The sequence below is a fragment of the Protomyctophum parallelum genome, assembly GCF_964188405.1.
Source record: "Protomyctophum parallelum genome assembly, chromosome: 8".
Lineage (NCBI taxonomy): Eukaryota > Metazoa > Chordata > Actinopteri > Myctophiformes > Myctophidae > Protomyctophum > Protomyctophum parallelum.
In genome coordinates, this window is record NC_139703.1 from 11,325,758 (window position 1) to 11,335,757 (window position 10,000).

At 43.5% G+C, this 10,000-nt stretch overlaps 1 protein-coding gene across 1 annotated transcript in view; it reads left to right on the forward strand.

The window, feature by feature from the left end:
• Nucleotides 1-10,000, forward strand: part of stab1 (stabilin 1) — a 61,711-nt gene that overhangs the window by 24,447 nt on the left and 27,264 nt on the right. Inside the window, exons 30-47 of the mRNA XM_083770422.1 lie at nt 1-7; nt 428-505; nt 1,052-1,153; nt 1,601-1,705; nt 2,474-2,608; nt 3,198-3,332; nt 3,646-3,702; nt 3,973-4,086; nt 5,080-5,275; nt 6,497-6,592; nt 6,793-6,838; nt 6,915-6,994; nt 7,970-8,095; nt 8,800-8,876; nt 9,001-9,072; nt 9,394-9,513; nt 9,678-9,725; nt 9,871-9,951. The exon at nt 1-7 is cut by the window's left edge and continues 105 nt beyond it. Of these exons, the coding sequence (XP_083626548.1) occupies nt 1-7; nt 428-505; nt 1,052-1,153; nt 1,601-1,705; nt 2,474-2,608; nt 3,198-3,332; nt 3,646-3,702; nt 3,973-4,086; nt 5,080-5,275; nt 6,497-6,592; nt 6,793-6,838; nt 6,915-6,994; nt 7,970-8,095; nt 8,800-8,876; nt 9,001-9,072; nt 9,394-9,513; nt 9,678-9,725; nt 9,871-9,951 (1,675 nt within the window). The remainder of the gene's footprint in view (nt 8-427; nt 506-1,051; nt 1,154-1,600; nt 1,706-2,473; nt 2,609-3,197; nt 3,333-3,645; nt 3,703-3,972; nt 4,087-5,079; nt 5,276-6,496; nt 6,593-6,792; nt 6,839-6,914; nt 6,995-7,969; nt 8,096-8,799; nt 8,877-9,000; nt 9,073-9,393; nt 9,514-9,677; nt 9,726-9,870; nt 9,952-10,000) is intronic.

Here is a 10,000-nt window from a genome sequence, read left to right on the forward strand (position 1 = left end):
CACCGGGGTAACACCACCACACCTACACGCTGGACAGTTAGCAATGACACCGGGGTAACACCACCACACCTACACGCTGGACAGTTAGCAATGACACCGGGGTAACACAGTGGTTCTCAATCTGACATGCAGATAACTCTAAATATAAACAAAAAATGATAATCTCCAATAATAATAATCTAAAGAAGCTCACGATGCACCTAACCCTTAAATATACATTTAATAAACAACGTCAGTCATTTCTTTATATATTTATTTGTCATATCTGCCCTGTGCAATAGTTTTTTTTTTTTTTTACAAAGCCTATAAGGCAAACAGAAATGCTATTTTTATTCATATATGTTCCCATGTTTAATCGCAATTATTTGTGTGACAATTAAGTAAAACCCTATAGGCGTAGCTGTGATATCCACTGTGTTTGTTTCAGGTGCTGAAGATTGGGAATGTCTCTATCATCCGCTCTAACCTGCCTGCTATCAATGGATACCTTCACATTATAGACCAGGTCTGACACTTAACATAATGTATCATAACAGCAGAGATAAGATACGATAAGCGAGGAAATTCAATGTGCTTTAGTTTACATAATACATCAAGCAAAGGAACACACATTATAAAAAAATACATATTTAGGATGCAATGAAAACAAATCAAGTAACAATTGAAATGTAAAATTACAGTGCCGAAGAGAGAAGACAAAACAAGATAGAAGGCAGAGACAAACAGAAAGGTTTTTAGTCGTTGACTCGTTACTTAAAAGAGCTACAAGTGGTGCCGTGCATAACAACGCAATGCTGCTTCTCCACATCTAGTTTTGATTCTAGGGACAGAGGTGACCTGAGAGGTGTAATGTATTTTGGACCCAAACCATGTAAAGCTTTATAGACCAACAGTAGTATTTTGAAATCAATTGTCCACTGTCTGTCTGTCTGTCTGTCTGTCTGTCTGTCTGTCTGTCTGTCTGTCTGTCTGTCTGTCTGTCTGTCTGTCTGTCTGTCTGTCTGTCTGTCTGTCTGTCTGTCTGTCTGTCTGTCTGTCTGTCTGTGGTCAGTTTCTGTTCCCGCCCATCTCAGACCTCCCCCCTGACCCCCACTCCCTGATGGAGTTTCTAAACTCCACGTCCAACTTCTCCCTGTTTAGAGATCATGCGCTGGTAAGACCTGTCTGTTTAAACTTTAGAACCTCATATTACATTTACAGTATGTCATATTACGGTACGTAACTATATAAATCTTACCTCCTAAGATACAGTATGTATCACGACTCACGAGGAAAACTAGAGAGAATATCAGTTTCCATTACGACATAACCTTGTACTTCGTACAATATCCAATCTATAAGGTTACAATGCGCCACGTTGTGACATGTTGTAAGCTTGTAGATCGTCTATTTGTGGCAAGGAGGTTTGTTGGTTTGTCTTACTAGAGGGTTTAAGTGGTTAAACTGAAGTGATATTGATAAATTCCAAATAGTATCTGCGTATTCTGAGGCACATGGACTTGTGTCATGGAACCCCTATAGCTGCCATGGCTAAACTATTTGTCCGTCCGTGCGTGCATGCGTGTGTGTGTGTGTGTGTGTGTGTGTTTGTGTGTGTTAGCTCTTCAACCTGTCAGAAGAGTTGGACACGCACTCCAACACCATCCTACTGCCCACCGACGATGCAGTCAGAGACTACCTGGGAAAGACTAACTCCACCCGACTGGTAGGTCCTAGCCTCGATACCCAGGCTTTCATTTCGTCTGCGCGAAAGATGAAAGCCTGGAAAAAGCCGTGGGCTGAACCAGTCTAAAAGTGGGAGTCAACCCTTCCGGGTGGGCGTCGCTCTAAATGATGTGACGTAGCGCTGCACTAGGGGGGAGAGGAGGGGCTGGGGGTGACGGACAGATCGATGAGATCCAATCAGGGTGCGCGCATTTCTGAGGCGCGACCCGCCCCTCTAGACCAGAAATGTCTCTGCTTAGGTCAGGCTAGGTAGGTCCTAATGGATGAAACATTCTAACTGGGGGGGGGGGGGGGTAAGCGATGATGACTAAAACTAAGACTAAATATACTGAGAATTTCGTCAAGAAGAGATCCAGTAGAACGAGTCATTTTATGCTTCATGTATTTGGGTTTCACTCTCCGAAAATAGTCGATCTACAAAATTAATGAGCTTGTAGATCTGCTATTTTTAGCACACAGCTGAGTATGAATCAGGCATTTCAGTTACGGCCGGCCAAAATACATTTTTGTCAACTAAACTTATGGTATTTTTAGTCAACTAAAAATAGACAAAAACTAAAACATTTCAAATGACTAAAATATGACTAAAACGAAATGTCAAAATCAACACTGTTTCATACTCCATACTGCCAACCGAACTGGGGTAATGTGTGGATGGATGGACGGACGGACAGGTGGATGGACGGGTGGATGGATGCCTAGATGGATGCCTAGATGGATGGATGAACCAGCTGTGTTTCTCTTTCAGACTCTAGATGAGTTTGAATATCACATCATCCCAGAAGAAATGCTGTTCCCAGACCATGTGACAGACGGACTTCTGAAAAGCACCCTGCTAGGCCCCAACTACCAAGTCCAGTTCCACCTTAACCAGCACAACCAGGTACTGTACCACTACGTCTCACCTTAACCAGGTACTGTACCACTACGTCTCACCTTAACCAGGTACTGTACCACTACGTCTCACCTTAACCAGGTACTGTACCACTACGTCTCACCTTAACCAGGTACTGTACCACTACGTCTCACCTTAACCAGGTACTGTACACCCAGACCCATAGAGAGAGAGAGCTTCAAAGACCCCTGATTTATAGTAAATGTTATATTGTAAAATATGAATATCCGAAGTATAGCATGTGACAATTGTGACATGCTATACTTTGGTGCCAATTTAGGTTGACAATTTATGTAAGAAGAATAACAGCTGTTCTGGCAGCCCCTCCGGCCGGGCAGCACCAATCAGACAGTTCTTATAGTCAGGTCTAAGAGATGCTATACTAAATGTTCATATAAGGGTATGGCCCAAAGATAAGAGCCAATCACAAATAGTTACACAAGTACAGATTCGCTAACAGAGGGAGAGTAAGCATGGAGAAGTCGGCTTAGCTGTTTGAAATGCTGTAATAAAGTCAAAGCAGCCCTTTGGTTCAAAGCTTACCGAAATGCATTTAGAGTATATTCCTCTCCTCCAGACCATGGTGAATGACGTGCCTTTGGACGGAGGCTTTGTGCAGACCATGGATCCTCCCGCTGCCCTCATGGTGCTCAATCAGGTCCTCAGAATCCGCAAGAACCACTGCAGTAGACCTGTTTCCCTTCAGATCAATGTGAGTATGGAGATATTTTTTGGGGGCCGCCAGCCCAAAAGATTGAGAGCCCCTGCATTAGATGGGTTTGTATAGGAAGTATCTAAATACTGAATCAAGAAACTTAAAAAAAAATATTGGGAAAGTGAAATTTCCATTTAATCAATGAAATGACTTTGTGTATATATTTCCATCTAATCTGTCTGTCTGTCTGTCTGTCTGTCTGTCTGTCTGTCTGTCTGTCTGTCTGTCTGTCTGTCTGTCTGTCTGTCTGTCTGTCTGTCTGTCTGTCTGTCTGTCTGTCTGTCTGTCTGTCTGTCTGTCTGTCTGTCAGGGTGAATGTACAGATTGTGAAGGACTTCCTCGCTGTGTCTTCAGCTTCTTGAAACCAGTATGACACACATGCATGCACACATGCACGCACACATGCACGCACACATGCACACACCAGAGTTATTCATTTTGTATTAGTTTTATATGATTCATTTTGACTTTTTGCTTTCAATTTGTATTTCAGTTTTGGTTAGTTCTTAAAGTGGGTTTGCTGGTTTAGTTCTAGTTTTTATTTTATGAAAAACTACAAGGATAGATAGATATCTATTGTAGATACACATATATACAGTACATGTACAGTATATATTAATGCTGGTATCTATTGCAGGTCCGGAGTACTTTTCCAGCCAAAATGAAGCCTAACTGTGAATACAGGAAGAGAGTTGGAACAAAGAGGAAGTTAGTCGATGGATGTCGAGTAAAATGTGTCTACATCACAGACGTACGTCACTATCAATAACAGATATAGTGTTACATTACAGTAAAATGTGTCTACATTACAGACGTACGTCACTATCAATAACAGATATAGTGTTACATTACAGTAAAATGTGTCTACATCACAGACGTACGTCACTATCAATAACAGATATAGTGTTACATTACAGTAAAATGTGTCTACATCACAGACGTACGTCACTATCAATAACAGATATAGTGTTACATTACAGTAAAATGTGTCTACATTACAGACGTACGTCACTATCAGTAACAGATATAGTGTTACATTACAGTAAAATGTGTCTACATCACAGACGTACGTCACTATCAATAACAGATATAGTGTTACATTACAGTAAAATGTGTCTACATCACAGACGTATGTCACTATCAATAACAGATATAGTGTTACATTACAGTAAAATGTGTCTACATCACAGATGTACGTCACTATCAATAACAGATATAGTGTTACATTACAGTAAAATGTGTCTACATCACAGACGTACGTCACTATCAATAACAGATATAGTGTTACATTACAGTAAAATGTGTCTACATCACAGACGTATGTCACTATCAATAACAGATATAGTGTTACATTACAGACGTACGTCACTATCAATAACAGATATAGTGTTACATTACAGACGTACGTCACTATCAATAACAGATATAGTGTTACATTACAGTAAAATGTGTCTACATCACAGACGTACGTCACTATCAATAACAGATATAGTGTTACATTACAGTTATCAAAAGGTGCACAGCACACCGGTCCTTGTGAGGTGCCAGCCAACGGGATAAACACTAATAATAAACCATTTATATCCGCACACTCGAGTCGTAGTTGCCAATGCCAAATGTTTTATTATGGACACAGACACATTTCTATGCATTTGATGTATTACCTTGTGTTGTCCTCGCTATTGTGAATCACTCTGGATTAAGTGCGTCTGCTGAATGCCTAAATTGTAAATTGCTATTGCAGGACATGTCCTGTTGCAGTGGTTACTACGGCCACGAGTGTTACAAGTGTCCCGGCGACCAGGACAGTCCCTGCTCCAATCACGGACAGTGTCAGGACGGTCACCTAGGCAACGGAGAGTGTCGTTGTTTGGAGGGTTTCCATGGCAGCGCGTGTGAAGGCTGTGAACCTGGGAGATATGGAACCAACTGTACCGCTAGTAAAACAACCATTACATTATTGTATTACAAGTAAGACGCGCTAACGCGGGAAGCGAACGCAGCTCGTAAATTGCAATAACAACAATTAGAATAAATTACATACTTTTTTTTCCTTTTTAGTTAGTAATTTTTTTAAGTTTTCTACTGTGTGTGTGGTTGTTTGTGTGTGTGTGTGTGTGTGTGTGTGTGTGTGTGTGTGTGTGTGTGTGTGTGTGTGTGTGCTACAGCTACACCCTCTGGTGGCGGGCGGGTGGTGTCACAGCGGGACAGACACACAGACGGACACACACACAGACATGATCTGCAGGGTCTCATAGTTAGTGCTCACTGCGTTCGCAATCAGTGGTGGAAACGGTGTAGCATTTTGACAGCAACATTTTTATTTCATTTTGTCATACTTTTAGCAGATAATAGGAACGATCTTTCACTTGGTGATACAAGCGTGAAATTTGGCATGAACATGCCTCTGGGTCACCTCTTTAACTTTTTTAACCGAGCCAACGAAAAATCCAATATGGCGGTCATTTTTCAAGATGGCCGCCAAATAAAAAGGGCCTTTTGTGGCGGTTCTGGACAACCATGGGTGCGGCCGACTCGAGACCGGGCACTGCACTCCCTGTGGGTGTGTGGAACATGTGTGTCGAATTTGAGTTCTCGAGTTACGTGGATTACAGATGTACACACGCACACAAAATTCGTGCAATATAGCAGATCATTGGAACGGTTGTTCGCTTGGTGATACAAGCGTGACATTTGTCATGAACCTTCCTTTGGGTCAACTCTTTAACTTTTTTAACCGAGCCATCCAAGAATCCAATATGGCGGTCTTTTTATGCAACCAAGCATAAAAAGACTCATCTTTTAGTTCTACTGGATCTCTTCTCCACTAGCCTCAGAAACCCAGATGTTTACTTCTCCACTAGTCCGTCCCCAACGTTTTAGTCTAGGTTTTATTTGTTGACGAAATTGTCAATTATATTTAGTCTTAGACGTTTTAGTCATCAGTTTTTATTTTGTTTATATTCAGTTCTCCTCAGTGAAAAAAGGTAGTTGATGAAACATTTTAATCATAGTTTTAGTCGACAAAAAATTACATTTACAATTTCACGTACTTACTCACTCACTCAAAACCTGTTTCTGTGTGTGTGTGTGTGTGTGTGTGTGTGTGTGTGTGTGTGTGTGTGTGTGTGTGTGTGTGTGTGTGTGTGTGCGTGTGTCAGAGTGTGTATGTGGTCAGGGGAAGTGTGATGATGGGTTAACAGGAAGTGGAAGATGTGTTTGTTACAAAGGATGGAAGGGAGTCAACTGTACCATAGGTAAGGCAACGCACGCACGCATCCATATTAGTATTCCTATTATTATACTAATACATCCTACAGTACATGCTTATTGTTTGCAGATATAATTCCGGAGAATTTAATCTGTCTTTCTGTCTGTCTGTCTGTCTGTCTGTCTGTCTGTCTGTCTGTCTGTCTGTCTGTCTGTCTGTCTGTCTGTCTGTCTGTCTGTCTCTTAGAGATCAAAGATGACGCATGTGGGGGTGTGTGTGACGAGAACGCCAAGTAAGTCAAATGACTTGATCGTATAATCAATTGATTGATCGATTGGACGATTGACTGACCTATCCTGTCCGTCCAGTTGTATCACAGGGCCAATGTCGGCGTTGGGTATCTGTGTGTGTGTGGCTGGCTACCAAGGCAACGGAACCCACTGCAAAGGTACAGTAGGCGCGCCACACAAACACACACAAACGGACTTATGTACACATACACGCACTCACGCACACCCGCACACACACACACACACACACACACACACACACACACACACACACACACACACACATACACATACACACACACAGTCACACACACCAGCTGTGACAGTACAGTGACAGTACAGTAGAACCCCCACACGGAGTTGCACCACTCACTTCACACGGGAGTGATTTTTTTATCCTGAAATGCTAGCATGTTCAGTGAGAAACCACACACACAAACACCCTCACGCTTACTATTATATTCTTTCACTTACAGATGCACAAAAGTTAACCCACTCTCTCTCTCTCCCCCTTTCTCACACACAAACACCATTTCTGTGATATAATGATGAGCCTATCTATCAAGACAGAGCATAAGAGCATCTACTACCTACACACACACACACACACACACACACACACACACACACACACACACACACACACACACACACACACACACACACACACACACACACACACACACACACTATTAGGTCCGGGAAACACAGACAAGCACACCAACACACTTTTGGGGGCGGAGGGGGGGGGGGGGGGGGGGGGGTAGCCCAACAGGGTTGCTTGCCACCTTTGGCGTGTGAATGTGGGAATTGTGGACGCTTAAAACAATAAAACGATTAGCTTCGCTGTGTGTGTATAAATAAATCAGTGTAAATGTGAGAGTTCAATATAACGTAACAAAATGACTTTCTTCTCGTTTCTTCTTAGTCAATCGTGTTCTATTGTGGTAAAAAAAAACTGTTTGCTGCTGTCCTCACTCAGGTGTGTCCAAATATGCACAATTTTACACACAATTCTGTCTGTCTGTCTGTCTGTCTGTCTGTCTGTCTGTCTGTCTGTCTGTCTGTCACATCTCTGTCTGTCACATCTCTGTCTGTCACATCTCTGTCTGTCTGTCCGTCCGTCCGTCCAGAGATGGATTTGTGTTCCATCTCTAACGGAGGCTGTTCCCAGGTTGCTGTGTGTACCAAGGTCTCTGCAGGAGAGCGGACATGTTCCTGTAAGGAGGGATACACTGGAGATGGAGTCGACTGCCAAGGTACCTGACCCCTGGCCCTGACCCTAAACCTGACCCCTGGCCCTGAACCTGACCCCTGACCCTAAACCTGAGCCCTGACCCTAAACCTGACCCCTGGCCCTGAACCTGACCCCTGACCCCTGGCCCTGACCCTAAACCTGACCCCTGGCCCTGAACCTGACCCCTGACCCCTGGCCCTGACCCTAAACCTGACCCCTGGCCCTGACCCTAAACCTGACCCCTGGCCCTGACCCCTGACCCTGACCCTAAACCTGACCCCTGACCCTAAACCTGACCCCTGGCCCTGACCCTGAACCCCTAACCCTAAAGCCCACACATACATACTTTTAGGTGATAAGGTGACCACCTGCATGGGAAAACTATTGTACAACATGACGTCAGACGCTGTGGTGATAAGCGACTCACCGCTCACCCCAACACATCTAACTGTTTTCACTAACCACCGAAAAGATGAGTATGCATGAGCCTGAACTCTGACCCCCTGACCCTGACGACCTAACGTTAACACTGCAGTCCTCCCATGACTTTGCCTATAAGTAGTTACAGTAATGGAGCACACCATGTGGGCCCATACAGTATATCTCCCTCCAACATTGTGTGCATGCGTGCGTGTATGAGAGGCTCACTATAACAGCCCAGTTATCATTTTGCCTATAAGTCTTGTTAACACAAAAACATTTCAATACTGTGTGTTGTGTTTACAGAGACTGACGGTTGTCTGGTTAACAATGGTGGTTGCAATCCACGTGTAGCAGCATGTATTAGAACTGGACCTAATACAGTAAGTTATACTGTCTGTTAACTTCCTGTAACACAAAGAAACACTGTGACAAGTGTGACATACCTCACCTGTTCTGTGTTTTATTCACTGTGTTTTTCTGACTGTATGTTTCTGACTGTTCCAGACAGCCTGTTCTTGTCTGCCTGGTTTCTCTGGAAGGGGAACGTTCTGTTTCCCCATCAACCTGTGCAGCATTGTGAGTGTTTGACTGCTGTTCATTAAGAGAATGCTGTACACTTTTCCCACTGCTATATCATAATATTGTCATTGTGAGCGGAGGTAAAAATGCAAAAAAGAAAAAAAACATATTCACAAGCTCAATTGAACGAGTTGCGATGCGACCTATGAGCTTGTAGATCTGCTACTTGGAGATCTGATGTTTCTTCCCGACAGCAACGGTATCTTCACTGTGTGTGTGTGTGTGTGTGTGTGTGTGTGTGTGTGTGTGTGTGTGTGTGTGTGTGTGTGTGTGTGTGCGCGTGTGCGCGTGTGTGCATGCGTGCGTGCTTGCGTGTAGGATAATGGAGGTTGTGGTAAGTTTGCCAGGTGTGTGAATGTACAACAGGGTCAGGTCAACTGTACCTGTTCACCACGACTGATCCCAGACGGAAAAGATTGTAGGACTTCAACTAGAATGGTAACTACTAACTACTATACATGAATATACACTATTTAGAAAAATACAAGCACGCTATTCCTGACGAAGCTGGTCGATTTGACATATTACACATGTTACTATGTAAGTAACTGTTAGTCTGTCTGTCTGTCTGTCTGTCTGTCTGTCTGTCGAATTGTCTGCAGGAAATATCTGGTCGTCCAGAAAACGCTGTCTTCCGTCATATGCTAACGGTGAGAGACCGCACGCACGCACGCACGCACGCACGCACGCACGCACGCACGCACGCACGCACGCACGCACGCACGCACGCACGCACGCACGCACGCACGCACGCACGCCCCTTACAGAGTGTATGTGTGTGTGTATGTATTACAGAGGGTTGTAGAGACTTTTTCGGGCGTTGGTCCATTTACAACCTTCATACCAGTAGACAGAGACAGAGACAACTTCACCACCGTACGTACAAACAACAATAAATATTACAAATAATAAAGAATAGTATGTA